Source organism: Danio rerio, chromosome 17 (assembly GCF_052040795.2).
Source record: "Danio rerio strain M-AB ecotype USA chromosome 17, GRCz13ab, whole genome shotgun sequence".
Classification (NCBI taxonomy): Eukaryota; Metazoa; Chordata; class Actinopteri; order Cypriniformes; family Danionidae; genus Danio; species Danio rerio.
The window spans coordinates 24,571,253-24,591,147 of NC_141037.1; the positions used below are offsets into that span (position 1 = coordinate 24,571,253).

Sequence of the window (19,895 nt, forward strand, 5' to 3'; positions counted from 1 at the left end):
AACAAAACTGTTTAAATTAGTAGTAAAAAATAAACAATTAAATAGACAACAATATTGTGTGATACAATCAGGGATAGTGCTGTGCTATCTTACAATGGTAGTCTATTAAGCATATGGGTCTGGACAGAGAAAGAAAAGAAAAAAAGAGAGAAGTGATAGCAACTTTTTTGGCAGCTGCTGACGTGGGGCATTGACCCAAACCTATAGGTAGTCAGGAGCGCATCACCACTGCTGATTGACTGTAGAAATTGAGCTCTGCATCTCAAGATCAAAATCTTTGCCATGGTGTTATCTGTCTGTCTGTCTATCTATCTATTATTTTCTTAGTATTAATTTTATTCCATATTTATTTTATGATATGGCAACCCATGCAGTGGGTAAGGCAGATGTAAGATTTTCTGTCCACTAGATGTCTCTCTCCACTAGTGTATATTTAAAGTGGCAACTTGCATTGGATAAGACACTGACGTTTTTTCACACTAAACTCATTTTATTACAGGCTTTTGTGCCTTGGTGGTGTTTAGCAGCAATACGCATGGTTTATTATGCAATAGTAAGGCTATAGCCTAATTATCCTTATACCACAGGAACAGAACCAACAATATTTTGTATGAAGTCAGTTTAAGTCTCTGCAGATGTTCTTTTACCTCACATAACCTGAAAATATTGCCATGTTTTGTTACAGTCATTAATGGCACATAATAATGGAAAAATATTAGAAAATAAAAACATTTTTTTTGTAGCCAATGCAAAGTTTAACTGTTGAACACAAACATTTTGATCATTTATTTTAGATTATTTTCCATTGTTTAAAAAGGTTTCTTTACCCATTGTAAACTTTTCTTGATTTTCTAGTGAGTACAAATTTAATTGACAAAGAAAAAAAATCTTATTAGAACAAAATATTTTTGAATAAATCAGTTATTATAACCAAAGCAAAGTTTCTCACCGGAATTATTATTAGTTTTTAGCAAATAAAAATATCCTACAATGCACAGTTTCTCTGTGAAATATAAATGATTGTTTGTTTGTTTTCTTTAGCCAACACAAAGTTTATCAAAGAAAAAACTTATGGACAATAAACTTTAATTTTGCTAGGTAATAAAACATTTCTATAGCCAAAAGCAAAGCATCTCCAGTAGAGAGTGAAAGGATTTAGAGATGTTATATTTGCACATGTTTGAAACCGTGACTATTGGTTGTGCCCCACTAGGCTGATAACCTCTAATCACCTAAAACACACACTCCAGACAGCTGCACCATTTGCACATCAATAAGGAAGGTGTTAAGGTATCGAAGACCAGGGCGCACATCTGGCCACGCACATCAATCAGACAGAGTGACCTAATTCATCACCTAATCGCTGATCAAATAATGATGAGTAAAATCAAATCCTGATTAAATCGCCAAGTTGTCATGCAGCATATCGGTTTGTCAAACGTGAGATAAGATAGCTACTGACACAGTGAAAACTGATATCATTTAAAGCAGTATTCAGAAACGTGCATAGACACAGCCTGCATTAAGGACTTTGGTAAGGATTTAATGACTCGAAGTTGCTTGTAAAAAACAGATTACTTTACCATAAGCCAAAGTCATGTTGGGATGGAGCTACAGAATAGTTATCTGAACCCTTGGGCGAGAGTAACCACACCAGATATTTTTGAGGGTTAATATAGCTTATGTCTGCGTGTATTTTTAATGTCACTATAATCTTAGATTAATAGTTTGTAACAACCTTCAGAAAATAAAAATTAACTTTACCTTATCATGACCTACATCAACAGTGCAAACAACCACGCTTAGTAGATTAAAGATTACCTGCGACTGAACCTAAATAGCATTCATGAATCATAAAATAAAAGACAGCAGCTATTACTACACCCGAGAGACCGTCAATTCAACAAAACCCACGATAATAGTTGGCAGTGAATATTCACACGTGAGTGCGATGTCATTTTTCACCAGGGTTCGACTGCTACACAATGATTGGTTGAGCTTGACAGGGGAGTGGAATATGCAAATAAGTAAGACGAGGCTTTATTAAAGCACTCGCCCAGTGCGTGAGCGCGGCGTGGAGTGGGTGTGTCGGCACAGCACAGCAGACAGGCTGCAGGTCTGGGCTCCGATGCTCTCGAAATAAGGAATTTTACACTGAAACCAGTCATCTGGAATAGCTTACAAATCCTGTGTTTTATGTATTGAGCTTTGTGCAAGTGACCACTTTAAACTGAAACACTTTCTCCATGAGTTCCACAAGGTAAGTCGTTTTATTCTAAAAGTTTTAAATAAAAATGCAATCTGTTACTGTTTGAGGTTTCTAGCATACTACAGCTAGCGACACGTCTGTTTTAAAGATTGTATTATTGTAAATGCTAACTTTGTGAGTTGTTTGTAATTTCTATAGGAATATTCTGCATGTAAATATAGACCATAGAGGCTATAAATGATAAATATTGACAAAGTTAGTCCTCGAATGTCCGATAGCTCACATGACTGCTTTAGCGAGGAAACGCGATTTTAATTTACAACAATGTGAAAATGCGCACTCGAACTCAAACTTTTGTGGTTAGGCTACTGAAATGTGTGAAACCCTAAGGCAAACACGTATATTAACATTTAATTTATACTTTTAAGTGCCATTCAACCTTTTGTTTGGCTTTTCTGCGGTATGGGGGATGGGAGTTAAAGGGCCCCATGTGGCAGTAGTTTCTGTCACCTTTTTTTCTCCCACTATACTGTCTAATCAATGTCCACAGATGCACCGTGTTGTGTCATGAAGCAGTTTGTTTCTGAGAAATATTTGTTATAATTTAAAAAAACTACATTTTAAAATGCATTATAAATTAATTGTACCTATAAACATCTGGGTTGTTGTTTTCTTGTGTTTAGAGTCCTTCATATCCTCAGTCCCCCAATGCCGGGTCCAGTAATGCCCGTGGATGTGGCTGTGCAGCTTTACATCACCCATTCACCCCCACTGCGTAACTTCCTGAGCTCATATGAAGACTACAGGACACGCAATCTGGTCAGCAACTGCTGCAAACCCCTGCGGCCCTGCTTGAGCTCCAGAGCCCAACTGGAGCACTCCTGTCGGAGCTGGCAAAACCCAAAATCTAAGACTAAAAAGAAGGTGGTGTTTGCAGACTCAAAGGGTATGTCATTAACAGCGGTGCACGTCTTCTCAACATTCGATAACAAAGAAACCGCTACATCTGAACTGCAGTTTGACCTGGAAGACTTGGAGGAACTCAAAAACACTCTCCATATCAATTCAGTCCAGAGCAGGATTCTGGATTTTCTGCAACCAGCAGCAGACTACCTGGATTTCCGTAGTCATCTGCTGAAGAACTTGGTTTGTTTGGAGAACTGTACCCTACAAGAGCGGGCCCTCACCGGCACGATCAAAGTGCGTAACCTGGCCTATGAGAAGTCTGTTCATGTGCGCATCACTTTCGACAGCTGGAAGAGCTTTGAGGACATTGAATGCACATTTATGAATAATGTGTACGGATGCCAGGACACAGACACATTTTCATTCGCAATTGAATTGCCTGGGTATGTTCCCCCTCAGAATAAGGTCGAATTTTGCATTAGCTTCAGGACTGGAGAGCAGATCTATTGGGACAACAACGATGGTAGAAATTATGGACTGATTTCAACATCCTGGCAACAGAACAATAAATTGAATTCCTCAACCCAGACCAAAAAGTCAGATGAATTCAGGAAGAAGAGCAGTAAGAAAACACAAGAGAAGGGCGTTTTTAAATGTAAAAGTTCACTACAATCCAATGGCATTTTTCCAAATTGGCAGAGTTGGGGTCAGATTGCAGCAACCGGCCCCTACTGGTGACCTGAGCTGACATCCAAATAAGCTAAAAGGCTTTAGCAATGGTGATGATTAACTTTCATTGAAAAGCTCTTAATATGATTTACCTGCTGATTACTTTGCAGGTAGTCCCAGATCAGCTGTCTATTAGCAGTTTAATGAGGGAACAGTGGCTGGTTGAAATGGTCACAGAGTGAAACTTTGTTTCTTTCAGATGGAACATGTTGCTGCAGTGCAATACAGAATGTTATATTGTTTTGTTAATGTAAGATGTGTGATGACCCTTTTTCTAAAGAGCTAGACTTGTCTGTAAACGAGACCACTAGGGGTCTGGAATAAACACTATATAGGAATGTGTGCTATGACTTATGCTGTAAAACTACTACCATTGGCATCCAACATCTGCAGAATCTGCACTATGCAAAAATGTAATCAAGTCTGATGATTTGAAGAGGTTGTATATCTAAAGCCTGTTTCATACTTACCAATTTCAGACGATTTTTAAGTTAAAGATTTTATCATGGAAGAGACGAACAGTTGGTGTGCAATCGGTGGGATTATCCTTCATATTGAAGGAGTATCTGGTTAATAATGTTTAAAACTGAAAAAGAGACAGAAATAATAGTATTTATCATTTTTAATACATACTCCTCCTTGAGGAAAAAAATCAGCCGTGAAATTCAAGTTGGTTTAAATCATTTTGTTTATCAAGCTTTCTACCTGCAAGATGTGCTTATGTTTAAGGGTTTACTTTTTTATTCACATTTGTGTTGGATGTTTTAGAAGGTTAGTGTGCTGAATTGAATGCAAATGAATGCAATAAGCTAAACAAATGGCCTTATTATGGCTTCTGTGCCTTAGGATCTGCTGAGCAAATGTCAGTACCTTTTGTTTTAAGTGCAATCCAGTGAATCCGAGCAGAATTGGTTGTGATGTCATGTTTGAATCAGATGGAATGGATGTATTTTATTAACGAAAGAATGGATGCCTTGGTAAAAGAATGTGTATTTGGTTTGATGTTTCTAAAATAAAATCTGAAAAGTTCACATTGTCAGATTCTGTTTCTTACAAACTGCTCAAACAAATGAACTGTCAAAATGTACAAACATTTTCAGAAGCAAATTATTTACCTGTTTAAAGAGGGTTGGCAGGCTGAGTTGGATGATTGGCATCAGAAAATCAATACTGTCGTGCTTGGACAGGAACATATTTGGAAAACAAAGAGGTAAAGAATAAAGAAACTCTTAATACAAAGAACACTTTCAGCATAAATGTAATATGGTTCTAAATAGAACTGCATGTAAAAAAGCTTTAAAGTATAGGTCTCAAACTCAGTTCCCGGAGGGCTGCAGCTCTGCACAGTATTGTTCAAGCCCTAATCAAACACAACTGATCTAGTAGTGTCTAGTAGCCTTGAACGCCTTGATATATGATCAGCTGTGTTTAATTAGGGTTGGAGCAAATCTGTGCAGAGCTGCGGCCCTCCAGGAATTAAGATTGAGACCTATGCTTTAAAGAGAGAACCATCATTTTACACTTCCAGTTTACACTTCATTTATGTAACAGTGGCAAATTATGTGCTAACATTTATTTAAAACATTAGATCAAAGCACAAGTGACAGTAAGAAGCATTTCTTTGCTCTTGTAGATGTAAAAGCAGGTGTAAAGTCAAGTATTTACATGTAAAGCTAACTATTTTCGCCAAAGCTTCAAGCACTCTATGAATAATAATGCAGAATCTGAAGACTCTGAAGGCGTTTGTCAAGTTGAAGCAGCAACTTGACACCTTGTTTTTATGAATACACATATGCAAACTCAAGGACTTATGAATTGCTTTTATCTCCATACAAAGCTCTGACAAAAATCATAAAACGGCAAAAGGTTCAACGTTAGCTTAGGGTCTTCTTTGCTTAATGAGGAATGCAGAGAATGTAGAGAGCTTAAATTTCCACTTTTCAACATTTTTATAAGACACACATCTACCTTTTAACACAGAGAAAGAGGAGCTCATTTAGACAGGAGACCTCTGATAACCCTGGATATCAACACTCGCTGCACGGTCGTGTACTGAACGCACAGTTCAGAAATACTTACTCTCGTGCCAAGCCTATTTCAGCTACCCGACATTTATTAAAGCAGCCGACCGGGGAACATCATGTCAATAGCAGGTTCTTTCAGGTTGTTCCAAAACCAGTTTGTGTACACACTGTGATTACCATAAGTAGCCAGTAATAAATACTATAAACATGAAAGCATTTCATGTTGTGTGAAATTAGCAAAGAAGTAAAAGGTACATGTATTTAGCACTTTTTTTACATTATATTGAGCATGTAAAAAATAAAAATAAATAACTAAAATTAATAAACAAAACAAAATAATACAAAACATTCCAATACAATTTTAACCTATACATGTCTGAAAAGCAATAGGAAGAAGCATTATTTAATTCTAGCCATTCTCCACTTTACATTCATTATAAATAACACTCCAGAACAATAAATAATAATGAACATCAATATTAATCAAATTAACTCAATGATTCTGTCATCTCACTCTTATTCTTTTCAATCTTATCTTTTTCTAATTAAATTAACAGTGCGAACAACAATTAAATCTGTTCTTCTTCAATGTACATTCTGAAAACCATATTCTTCTACTGATTTTGAAATAGATCACACAGGACACTGCTTGAGCTCCAGATCTAGTGACTTTAAAGGCTTAAAAAGTGCAATTTAAATTAACTTGGTTAATAGGGTAACTAGTTAATCAGGCAAGTCATTGTACACATTTACACATTTTGTAAATAATTTCCTAAGGGGGCTAATAATATTGATCTTAGTTTCAAAATTATTCATATATATATATATATATATATATATATATATATATATATATATATATATATATATATATATATATATATATATATATATATATATATATATATATATATATATATATATATATATATATATATTTTTTTTTTTTTTTTTTGCTTCAGCCAAATTAAAAGAAATTAGATTTCCTCCAGGAAACAAGCATAATAATAGGGGATTACTTTGAAATAGGTCATTGCTCTGTTTGGGAAATGTTTGGAAAATGTTTACACTTGGGAAACTGGGGAGAAAAATCAAATCAGTAAGGAAAGTTTTAGCATGGCCAAGGTTTGCTGGTGACTCATCATTTTTAATCCGTATTTAACCATTTAGTCACACACACACTGTGAACACACCTAAAGTAGTGCGCAAACATTGCTAAAAAAGTCACAGAGGGATCTGAACATGTGGTATAAGAGGGGCAATTCTTTTCAAAAACAAAATATCCTGCGCATCCTGAGTAAACTAAGAATTTTGTACCTCTTTCCTCATTTTTTGCCAATTCTCAGTGGAAAACCCAATTATAGGCCCAGATCCATTATTGCATGTGCTGGTCTCTCTGTCAAGTGGGCAGCATTACCTGAAACAAATTATTGATATTTTAACTCAGTTTTTCAAATGACTCAGTTTTTCAAATAACTTCCTTGAAAATGACCCTAAGCGCAGTCACAGATAAATGCAGTGGTTTCATGGATGAAAGAAATGTTAAAATGTCAAAAATCTTTGAAACAGCATGTGTATATAACCGAAACAGACATCGACTCTTCCAATAGTAGCTAAGGTATTTAAAATAGCCTCCTTATAATTGAAATCCTTGAAACACGTGGTTAAAAATTATTATTTCCTGAACTAAACAAATGGTTCTGAATGTGAAATATTCAGGTGATTCATGAAATTTGAATGTGATGACAAAAACGCTTTATATTTTCATCATTTTAGTAATAAGAGAGAATGTGTGTAATAAGAGAGAATATTTTATATTATTATATTCTAATTCAAAGTTGTTACTTCACTTAACTAGATCTTGTTCCAGCAACAGCTTCTGTACTTTTTTTTATTTTTTATCTGAGATTGTTTCTGAGTTGCAAAAACCCATTGTAATTTCTCCCATCATTCTGATATATATTATACTCAAGTGACACTACTTCTCAAACAAGAAAAAATGTAGGACATAGACCTAATTTTGTCCATCAGGAATTGATTGGATCATTAGACCATTGTTTTCATTTCATGTGAGTGACAGATACAAACTTCATTAGCAAAAAAAGAAGATGTGGCTGCAGGACAGAGGGTGAGATGTTTTGTGTGAACTTTAATGAATGCAAATTAAATAAAGACGATAATGATGTTGTGCATTGATACATATCTGCAACACTACAATATTATCTGCAAAGGTGTCATTATTTTATAACTGAAGCATGTTAAGTAATATGTCATTGTGGAAATTTCTGTCAAAGTCATAACATGAACAATTTACAATTAATTACTGCAGAAAATTGGCAGTTGAAATGTATGCTTTTGACTCCCTGTAATTATTAACACATGAATGTACACAATATTAGTAAATATAATTGAATTAATACATTGATACATATAACTGATAACAGTGTATAGATTACTTAACGGATCATATAGAATATTCATTTGTTGCTGGTGCAGTAATCATTAATACAGTTATTTGCGAGTCATACATTAAATGCATTAGTTAAAGGGGACCTATAGGCAAAAATCACTTTTATAAGTTGGGTGTGTGGCAACAGTCTCTGACTATAACCAGCTTTTAATGCACTGTAGAAACATTTAAACCAGTACAACGACAAAAAAAAACACCTTTCACTTTTTTTTGTTCACTCAACTTTTGAAAACATCAGCTGCACTGACCTAAAATTATTTGTCAGTAATACAAAAAAAAAATATTTAGTTGGGTTAACAGAAGATTATTCGTTTTCTGGAGAAGTGAACTAATCTGTAACAAAACTTTTTAAGTTGTGCCAACTGAAAATTTTTTGTCTGCAAAACTGGAATGCCTAAAGTTGTGTGAACAAATTAAAAACAATCCTTATCTCCTTTCATTTTTTTTTATTTTTTTGTTATGTAATAATTTTTTGAAAACATCAGTTGCACTGACCTCAAATGTCTGTAGTTGAGTGAACAAAAAATATTTTGGAAATTGCTTTTATACTAATATTAAAATAATATATTTCCCAGACATGGGTTGCGGATGGAAAGGGCATCCGCTGCGTAAAAATGTGCTGGATAAGTTGGCAGTTAATTTTGCTGTGGCGACCCCGGATTAATAAAGGGACTAAGTTGACAAGAAAATGAATGAATGATAGAATAATTGAATAAAATAATATAAAATAATATAATAGTACTGGTAATTTAGTTTTGTTTCTGGACAACAACTGATATCTATGTGGTCACAAAAGTTTATCATTTGTGTAGTTGTTTTAAAAGTTAGATTTTTTTTATTATTTGATCTTTTTTGGCATTTGAATTTTCATTTGAATTTTGTTAGGAAAAAACTTTCATATATAAACATAATGTGAGATGAAAATTTATACTGTGTCACCCCCCCAAAAAGATAAATTACAAATGAATACTAATTTTAAATTATCATCACTTTAGAATTATAAGGTTCTATTTGACATTTTTGTTAAAATTGAGTTATTGACATAAATGATACATAAATGATAATGGGATTTTTTTTTATAAGTTGTTTACATTTTAAGACATTTTATTTAAAAAACATATGTTACACGCATACTGTTTGCTATATGGAGTGTGATAACTTTGAAGCTCAATATCTCAAAATCATTCAGAACGCAGAGAGAACCTTATAACTCCAAGGTGACGTTATGTTAGCATTATTGCAGTAGTATTTTGTTGTTGTTAATAATAATAATAATAATAATAATAATAATAATGACATTAATGTTATTACCAATGTTACTATTATTTTTGTTGTTGTTAGGGTTAAAAATATTGTAACTTTTATTTTTTCAAGTGAGGAGGTCTGAGATTAACTCAATTTAAAGTAACAAGTTGCCAGAAACCAGTGCGGTGGCACAGTGGGTAGCGCTGACGCGTCACAGCAAGAAGGTCACTGGTTCGAGCTTTAGTTGGGTCAGTTGGCATTTCTGTGTGAAGTTTGCATGTTCACCCCTTGTTGGTGTGGGTAATTCTTTTTTGAACTTGTGAAGTTTTGCTCACAAAACTAATCTTTTTAACTTAATGAAGAGAATTTTAATTTAGGTTAAGTAAATGTGTTAAATGTAGTTGTACAGATATTTTTACTTATTTTTGCAAAAACCAACAAAAAACAAACAAACAAACAAACAAACAAACAAACATACAAACAAACAAGTAATTTTAACTTTTTTCAAGAGGGATTTTTTAAAGGGTGTTAAAAATGAATGATTTTTACTTTTTATAAAGACACTTGATAAAAACAGTCTGCAAAAACACTTTATTGACATTCTTCCTTTGGACGTGTCAAACAGTGAAAGCCTTGTCCATTAAACGATGATCTTTCCTTCATTAGCATAGGATGTTAGTCTTACTTTTGAATCTGCAACTATGCTGACACATAGGCTTTTGTAGCTCCGCCCTCTTTTAAAAAGAGAAGCACACTCTCATTTGAATTTAATGCAACAGTCACCAAAATTACACAATTAGTAATAAAGCCTAAAAGGGGCAGTTTCAATATTTGTATGGTATTTTGAGCTGAAACATCACATATATACTCTAGGGCAGGGGTCACCAATCTCGGTCCTGGAGGGTCGGTGTCCCTTCAGGGTTTAGCTCCAACTTCCTCAACACACCTGCTTGGGTGTTTCAAGTATACCTAGTAAGACCTTGATTAGCTTGATCAGGTGTGTTTAATTAGGGTTGGAGCTAAAATCTGCTGGACTCCGGCCCTCCAGGAACAAGTTTGGTGACCCCTGCTCTAGGGAAATCAGAGACTTATTTTACATCTCGTAAAAAGGGGCGTAATAGTTAATTAATTTAATTAGTAATAACCACTACTGAAACATGACCCATTTATTTTGATTTTACACTGACATTAACTTAATTGCGAGGTATTTAAGCATCACCTGGTGTCTAACCACTAGACTACCTCATACTGTCTCAGTAAACCATTTGGTCTGCAAGCCTTCAGCCAGAGCAGCCTTAAGTCTCCAATTTTTTATGATTTTAAAACTGAAGTTATATAAACATCAGAGGGCTGGGAGTGAGAGCTGGTCTGGGGTATGAGCCATAAACAGGCCTCAGAGATGGCAAGAGAACAGTGCAGCATTCACAATCAGGAAAAACAAGGGCTCTCTTACCGTGCGAGCAGGCAAAGGGAGCGGAGTATGGACTGGATTTGTCTATACAGCTGTGATTTCCTGCACTGCAAAACACTCTGCGGCCATAAAGGGCACGGAAAATGTGTTTTTCCCCGGGTGTTGGATTTACCTACTCAAAGATTTGATTTGCTTTTTTATTTCCTGTGCAGGGATCGCAAACATGTGGTTGACGATGCACGCAACTGTTTTGCCTACTTTCGTTTCTGACTTTGCCAGCATAAAGTTGTCTTACCTTGTTACTCAATGGTGCATTATAATAAAGCGGCTTACATAATGTGATATCTGATACAGCATCATTCTTCTGCTATTTTTAAAGAGGCTTATACTGCAGCTGTTAAAACTGACCACAGACACCACTGTGACACCGTCAGCCCAGAAACCTATGACACAGATTCTTAAACCACTCACCATCAAAATCAGATTCTGAAGTATACAAAGCTATCATTAAATACAGTTGGACACCACCCTGTTTACTGTTTGCTTTGCCAGTGCTTGTTCAATGAGCCATTGTTTGAGTCCAGTGTGAAGTCATCTAACGGCAGAAACGGCTTAAAGACTGTGATTTTGGTCTTTTGAAATTTGCATCTCATTTTATGAGGTGTCAGTTCTGGAAAATATCAGGCTGTTTATTTGGTTAACTCAAGCCAAAGGAAGTAATTTCTGCTGAAACTCACATGTGCATGTGTACACAATTGCTCAGAACCTTGCTTTTATCAACCTCCCAGGTAAATCCAAATGAAAGATTTTTGGGTTTCTTTTTTAAAAAATATTTGACTTAAGGTTAACTAAGTGCTCCAAAACAATGATCAAATTCACATTTAGATGAAATATGGGTAACACTTTGTTGTAAGACAGGGGTTTCAAACTCAATTCCTGGAGGGCCGAAGCCCTGCACAGTTTAGTTCCAACCCTGCTCCAACACACTTACCTGTAGGTTTCAAACAAGCCTGAAGAACTTAATTAGTTTGATTAGGTGTGTTTAATTAGGGTTGGAACTAAACTGTGCAGAGCTGCGGCCCTTTTGGAACCGAGTTTGACACCTGTGTTGTAAGGTGTCCTTGTTACATACAGTTAAAGTCAGAATTATTAGCCTTCTTGAATTATTAGCCCTGTTAATTTTCCCCCTTTTTCTGTTTAATCTAATAGATAATATTTTTTCAACACATTTCCAAACATAAAAGTTTTAACAACTCATAACTGATTTCTTTTTCAAGTTATATTTGCCATGATGACTGTATATAATATTTAATTAAATATTTTTCAAGACACTTCAATAAAGCTTAAAGTGACATTTAAAAGCTTAACTAGGTTAATTAGGGTAACTATAGGCAGGTTAGGGTAATTAGGCAATTGTATAATGATGGTTTGGTCTGTAGACTATCGGAAAAAATATAGTCTAAAGGGGCTAATAATTTTGACCTTAAAATGTTTTTTGTTTTTTTTTAACTGATTTTATTCTATAACAGAAATAAATCAAATAAGACTTTCTCCAGAAGAAAAAATATTTTCAGACATACTGTGAAAATTTTCTTGCTCTGTTAAAAATAATTCAGGAAATAATAAAAAAAATAAATAAAAAAATTCAAAAAGGGCTAATAATTCTGATTTCAACTGTATGTTATATGTATTTACTGATGCAATTACACAATAAATTATGCATAATTATAAGTAGCTAACTCTAAACAAATGAACAACATTCTAACCTTCCTATAACCCTAAAGCTGCATGTAATTAATTTGTATTTTTCAGCAGTTAAAAGAATATTCATTCATTCATTTTCTTTTCAGCTTAGTCTCCTTATTAATCCTGGGTCGCCACAGCAGAATGAACTGCCAACTTATCCAGCATGTTTTTACGCAGCGGATGCCCTTCCAGCTGCAACCCATCTTTGGGAAACATATACACACACACACACACACACACACACACATTCACTACGGACAATTTAGCCTTCCCAATTCACCTGTACCACATGTCTTTGAACTGTGGGGTAAACCGGAGCACCCAGAGGTAACCCACACGAACGTAGGGATAACATGCAAACTCCACACAGAAATGCTAACTGACCCAGTCGAGGCTCGAACCAGCGACCTTCTTGCTGTGAGGCCACAGCACTACCTACTGCACCACTGCGTCACCACTAAAAAAATAGTTCCACTAATAATAAGGACACCATACAATGAAGTGTAACTCATTCAAAACAAAACCATCTGCATTGATTTTTAACAATCAGAATTGAAACAGAATTTGTGCAGACTTAAAGGTGCAGTAGGTGATTGTCTTCAGAAACATTTTTTGTTGTGCTGATTGAAAGTTTCTTTACATTTCAATAGTAATGATTAAAGTAAATTATCTAAATTTATGAATTTCTATATTCTGGGTAAGGCATAAGAATAAAAAATGTTGGCCAATTCCCATAATTTTGATAAGTAGCTCAAACTGTCTGTCAACAAATAGAGATTTGTTAATCTGCAGCCATTAATGCCGCACATTCATCTGCACAAGAGATAAAGCAGTAAAAACAAATGCTGAATCAAAACTTTTTACAATCCTGAATCATTACTGGAGTTACTTTTGCACGCATGAAGGAAAAATGACACAATGGCTGAAGGATTTCTTTTAGACAGGTAATGTTCTGTTTTAAAACTATTTTAGTCATGCAAAGCTGATGTAGATTGTGTTGTTTTATGAATAGGTTATATGCACAGAAGTGCACCTTTAATTATCCATGATGCTATACAGAAAACCCCACCGATCAGAGAGCTACAGAGAGCAATGTGGTCCAAAGTATATCTAGCTCCAATCACTACCATATGAAGTGTGTTCATATCCATCTGTAGCTTTTGACTTGATAGTGTTATTTGGTCATTAAAGCACTCAAATGCACAGTTGTGTCTGCTTATCTCTTATCTGGTTGATTTATCTTATAGCTTATAAGGCTAAACAAAGACTTAAAAATCCTACAGGGAAAAAACTTCACCCACCATTGTTGCTGACAAATAGGCACTCACTCTATAGCTCAAACAACAGCACAGAAAATAAATCATTGGAATTGGTTTAACTTCCATTGACGTGTAATAGATACCCGTTGACAGCCATTAAGAATCCATTGGAACTTAACGAACTTGAGGATTTAATATGACAACAACCGAAGTGAAGCACAATGTGTGAACACTGATAGTTAATGCTATAATTAAATATTAGTTACTTTTATAGTAGATATAAATTTTAAGGCCAAAAATAGACCTTCAAGGCATCACCGGAATTGGCTTTGAAGGTCTGTATTAGATTTTAAAAACATTTTTATTTTCTATTTTTTAATTTATTTTTTGTGGACTGAAGTGAAGCCAACAGATATAGAAGCAAATCTCTACCGCAAGCATCTCAAAGCTGGGTTATCTCAGACTTACACACACACACACACACACACACACACACACACACACACACACACACACACACACACACACACACACACACACACACAAATGAGGGCAATGGGTTTCTTTACACTCCCAGCTTCAGAATCCTTCAGCAACCTTTCACTGCATTACATACAGTCGTATCCATGAACCCAGTGAACCTCACACACATGATATATTTAACCTTCACAGTTCGACCCAGTGGGAATGTATACATTGTACATAGCTACTCAGATTTGAGGGGATGCCCTCACAATCTTTATTTTCTGGGTAAGCTATTCCCAGCTATTCCAGAGAGCATTTACGGTAACTTTCTCTTTGCAAACATAACAAATCCAGCCCACAGTAACATTTGCACACACACAACCTCACTGTTGCAGAAGATAAGCAGAGATTGCCATGCAGAAAGTGTCATGATGCAATGATTATCAAACTTGCATGTGCTATTTAAAGTTTTACTCGTGTTATTTTTATATGTGTAGTGCATTTTATTAACAATGTATCTGTGCACTTCATTATTTTGTAAAAATTTATTTGCCCCAGGGCAGCGCAGTGGCGCAGGTAGTGCTGTGGCCTCACAGCACAAAAGTCGCTGGTTTGAGCCTCGACTGGGTCACTTAGCATTTCTGTGTGGAGCTTGCATGTTCTCCCCACATTCACATGGGTTTCTTTAGGGTGCTCTGGTTTCCCCGACAAGTCCAAAAAAATGTGGTATAGGTGAATTGGGTGATCTAAAATTGTCCATTGTGTATGTATGTGAATGAGTGTGTGTGGATGTTTCCCAGAGAAGGGTTGTGGCTGGAAGGGCAACCTCTGTGTAAACATATGCTGGATAAGTTGGCAGTTCATTCCGCTGTGGCGACCCCAGATTAATAAAGGGACTAAGCCAAAAATAAAAAGAATGAATGAATGAATAATTTGCCCCAATAATCTTTTCTCAAATACCATAATCTTCTCTCACTTATTCGAAGCAACTTTTCTTCACTTCTATTAACATGGAATGCCTTTCAGGAGGACATAACAGTGCTTGTGTTGCTTTTGTCCATTCTTCAATCTCCCTCCATTTTGATAGCAATGCATCTTTCAATGATTTAATCGGTTCCCAAGGGAAACAATCAGTTTCAATCTGATATATGTCACAATATGGGATAAAAGGACTTCCCTTTATGCTGAATTTAAGCTTTCAGTTCATTAAAACACTGGCCTATTAATTGTGGAATTTTTAATACAGTATAAATACATCACTTATAAACAATTTTTTTAACATTGATCCATTAACTACGTTTTTTTTTTTTTGGCTTGTGTTTTTTGTCTTACGCTTTCTGGAACCGTTCTTCGTTGGACTTAAACCCTGCCATTGTAGTAAACTCCTCTCTGCGTCTCAAGTCTGCCAACATACATTGTGAGCTAATGGGACAAACTGGTTATCGTGGGGGAAGCTCTCCATACGGAGGTAAGAGGTCAGCTGGTAGCAAAAAAGGAATGGCGTCATACCGTCCTGTGGCGTTCATTTTAAAAAATGAAATGCAGCCTTACGTAAGTCTGCCTACAAAATTTGCAGACTCCAGAAACGTATATAGGGCTACGTTTTCAGAATGAGCCTATGTTCACAGCCATATCACCCTGCAGCCTCACTGAAGCTAAGCAGGGCTGAGACTGGTCAGTACCTGGATGGGAGACCACTTAAGAAAACAAGGTTGATGTTGGAACTGGTGTTAGTGAGGCCAGCAGGGGGTGCTCAACCTGTGGAGTCCTAATGCCCCAGTAAAAGTGAAGGGGACACTTGCTGTCTTTCGGATGAGATGTTAAACTAATCCTGACTCTATGTGGTCAATAAAAATCCCATGGCACTTCTCGTAAAGAGTAGGGGTGTAACCCCGGTGTCCTTACCAAAGTCCCACTATTGGGCCTTACGATCATGGCCTCTCAATCATCCCCATCCTCTGAATTGGCTCTATCACTGTCTCTCCATCCACCAATAGCTGGTGTGTGGTGAGCGCACTGGCGCTGTTGTCCTGTCATCCAAGTTGATGCTGCACCCTCATGATTGTGACGCGCTTTGGATGTATAGCCATGCACAATAAATGCGCTATATAAAATACACATTACATTTATGCTGTACATAGGGCTACGTTTTCACAATGAGCCTAAGTTGCTTTTTAAACAAAGAAAAAAAGTATTTATTTATTAATAATTTATTCATTATTCATGTTAGATTAAATTAAATTAATCAAATTAAATTAAATCTCATTGTTAAGTTAAACCTTTATGTATAAATGTCACTATGATGATATTTCTATTTTTATTATTAAACAACATTTATTGTGAAACAATATTTAAAAAAACGAGTGATAAGGACACGTCTATATCCACTCAACCTTCACATGATCACTAGAAGTTCACCGACTGCAACGGTCATGTGACCAAATATTGCACTGCTTACAGGAAGACTCGCGCACATGGAGACAGAAATAGCCATAGTGTGTTGTGACATAGATGTGTGTTGGCCGTGTCAATGAGAGATGCCTAAGTGAGATGTCTGAGTATTTCATTGCATTGCAATGGGGGAACCATCAGAACATTATGTTTTGTTTTATATTCCAATATGCACCAAGTCATTTTATTTGGCATTTAAACCCGTTTCTCGAAATAAATGCTTTACTCACCATTAGTCATGATTTATTAATTCCACAAGTACAAGTGTCCGATAACATTTCTTCGCTAAGGTCAAGTAGTATTTGGCAGGTCAAGCGATCTCCACGTGGTGGCTCCTGTCAGACTCCATGTAAAATGAAGCAGATTTCCCCTAATTTTTACATAGTTTTCAGTATACAGACATTCTTAAAAGTATTATTTATTTTCTTTAAAAGAGTAAGAATGTGTTTTCAATGCCAAGGACGGGCAATTCCTACTAGTAATGCGCATGTGACACAGGATATGAATACCTGAGCCTAATCTATTCCTGACTGGGTGCCGTTTACCTTAAGAATCTGGCATATATCATAATATATATCATATAACAGACACCAGTCATTTATGTTCACACGTGTAAGCATACAGATATATCCAATAAGTCAAGGGCTTACATTTGCCTTTGACATTGGTGGGGACAAACATCCCTAGAGCACATGCATTGAACTGCCCTTTTAAAAACATGAAGTAATAAAAACATTAATGATATAAAAAAACACTTTGTAATACAAATAATAATCCCGTCCCATGAGCAAAAGTCAATTTACATTATTTTACTGCAGGGCTTAGAGGAAGTATGAATGTAGAAAAATTTATAGAGGTGTGTGATGCAATTTAATTGTTTTATCCCCATTATTATCAATCATAAACATGGAGGCCAATATTGAAACCGAATTTTGAATAATTGCACATCCTTGGTCAAAAGTAATACAGTGAACTCAAAGCAAACTTGACTTGTGCACATGTAGGTTAAAAAGGGTTGAGGGAGCTTTTTTAAGTCAATTAAATTATTGATAGGGACATTTCAGTAATTGGTGGATATTGGTGTGGACACGTCCACTTGGTCCATGCCAATTTTACGCTCTTGCAAGAAGCTTCTGAATATGTGCCAGTGAAAAGAGAGTAAGCTATGAAACTGGATAAAATTCACTTGGATATCAGTTGAGCAGATGGTGTTCTCTAGATCGGCATTCATAGTAGCAGAGGACTTTACTTCACAATGACTTTCAAGAATCAGGTACAGCAGAGTACTGGCAGAACTTTTTTGAGAGGTGTGCTTTAGGGTTTATGTTGGGTTCTACACTCAATCTACCACACGAACTCAATGCAGAGGTATAATTGGTGCAAGAAATCAGGATTCTAGTAAACAAATGTGAAACATTAAAGAGCCCATATTATACATGAAACAGGGTCATATTTTGGTTGTAAGGGTCTCAACAACAGTCAAATATGCATGCAAGGTCAAAAAACACTTTCATTATCTTGTAATCTGCATTTATTTTTACCTAATTATCCCAGCGACTCACAAATCGTTTAGTGACTAATTTGTTCCCAAACCCCTCCTCAGCGCGAAGGTAATCTGCGCTGATTGGACTGATTACAGCCTGTTGCAATTGGTCGATACTGACTGCCTTCAGTGCGAGACAGAGTGAAATGCCAAACAGCTATTTAACAATATTAAATCAGTCACAGTGCATACACGCTTTATAGTGTAAGGCGTGGATTTTGGCTGCCATTGGGTGAATGTATATACAGACGATGGGCTTGAAAATACCAACGACTAACTATTTTATAGAGCAAAAACTCCAAAAACTGGCGAGGAGATCTCCTGGCTTGTCACAGTCTGCTCTTTTCACAAAGACACAAACACAAACATTTCCCTTCTCCTCGGAGGACACAGTGCACACACACGCTTCCCTCCTCCACGGACAACACCACACAAACATTACCTCCTCCTTGGATGACACAAACACACACACACACACACACACACACTCTTGAACATGCTGCAACTTCCGCTAGAGGTGTATTACTAAACATGCAGCAGGTTGGATTAACCTGAACCATAAAAATCTTCAGAATGTTGTCAGAAACCTTCAGTGGAAGCAGCAGGCTTTCTAAAAAATTGTGCGACGAGGATGGGATTGAACCCACGCGTGGATTAGCAGTCCATCCCCTTAACCACTTGGCAACCTCGTCATGAATTTACCCAGTTTCCTGGTGGGGGCTGGGCTGTGGCATATATGTAAGTATTTGAAACTATTTTTGGTAAAGTTAAATCTTGCAACAACCTCCTTTAAAATGCTAAGAGGGTGAGAGTAAAACATCTTCCACGAGCCTGGACTGTGGCACATAATTATTTATGTATGTTCCTGCAACCATCTTCGGTAGATGACTTTCCAATTTGCCATAACAAGCACGAAGATGGTGCGAGTAAGATACCTTCCATGAAAGCCCCGGCCTCTCCTAAACAAACGACGAGGATGGGATTCGAACCCACGCATGCAGAGCACAATGGATTAGCAGTCCATCGCCTTAACCACTCGGCCACCTCGTCACATATGTTCCCACCTTTCTGAGGGAGGCTAGACTGTGGCACATATTTGTTTATGTATGTTTCTGCAACTAATTTCGGCCAAATGACTTTCAATTTTGCCATAACATGCTTCGAAGCACTAAGAGGGTGAGAGTAAGAAACCTTCCACGGAAGCACTGGGCTCTCTTGAATGAACAACGACGACGGGATTAAACCGCACACATGCAGAGCACAATGGATTAGCAGGCCATCGCCTTATCCACTCGGCCCCCTCCTCTCGCATACATACGCTTTCCTGATGGAGGCTGGACTGTGGCGTGTACGTATGTTTTTACCGCTAATTTCGCTACATATTACATAAAGTTTTTGCCATAACGTCCTTTAAGACGCTAAGAGGTGCAAGTAAGA

The 19,895-nt window shown here is 36.4% G+C and overlaps 1 protein-coding gene, 1 long non-coding RNA gene and 1 other non-coding gene across 5 annotated transcripts in view; 1 reads left to right on the plus strand and 2 right to left on the minus strand.

Annotated features, from left to right (window-relative positions):
* LOC110439024 (uncharacterized) overlaps positions 1 to 1,940 on the minus strand; it is a 34,136-nt gene extending 32,196 nt beyond the window's left edge. For 2 of the 3 annotated variants that reach the window (XR_015513378.2, XR_015513376.2), the window contains exon 1: positions 1,765 to 1,930. This is a non-coding gene — a long non-coding RNA (uncharacterized LOC110439024). Of the gene's footprint in view, positions 1 to 1,764 lie in introns of all 3 variants that reach the window. The other variant, XR_015513377.2, reaches the window with a different exon arrangement.
* Positions 1,941 to 2,069: 129 nt separating this feature from the next.
* Positions 2,070 to 4,875, plus strand: ppp1r3ca (protein phosphatase 1, regulatory subunit 3Ca). Its single transcript, NM_001002376.3, has 2 exons — positions 2,070 to 2,260; positions 2,893 to 4,875. The coding sequence occupies exons 1-2, from the start codon at positions 2,247 to 2,249 to the stop codon at positions 3,851 to 3,853; spliced, it is 975 nt and encodes a 324-aa protein (NP_001002376.2). The 5' UTR covers positions 2,070 to 2,246; the 3' UTR covers positions 3,854 to 4,875.
* Positions 4,876 to 19,426: 14,551 nt separating this feature from the next.
* On the minus strand, positions 19,427 to 19,508 carry trnas-gcu (transfer RNA serine (anticodon GCU)). Its single transcript has one exon. It is a non-coding gene; the product is annotated as a tRNA-Ser (tRNA).
* Positions 19,509 to 19,895: the final 387 nt, after the last annotated feature.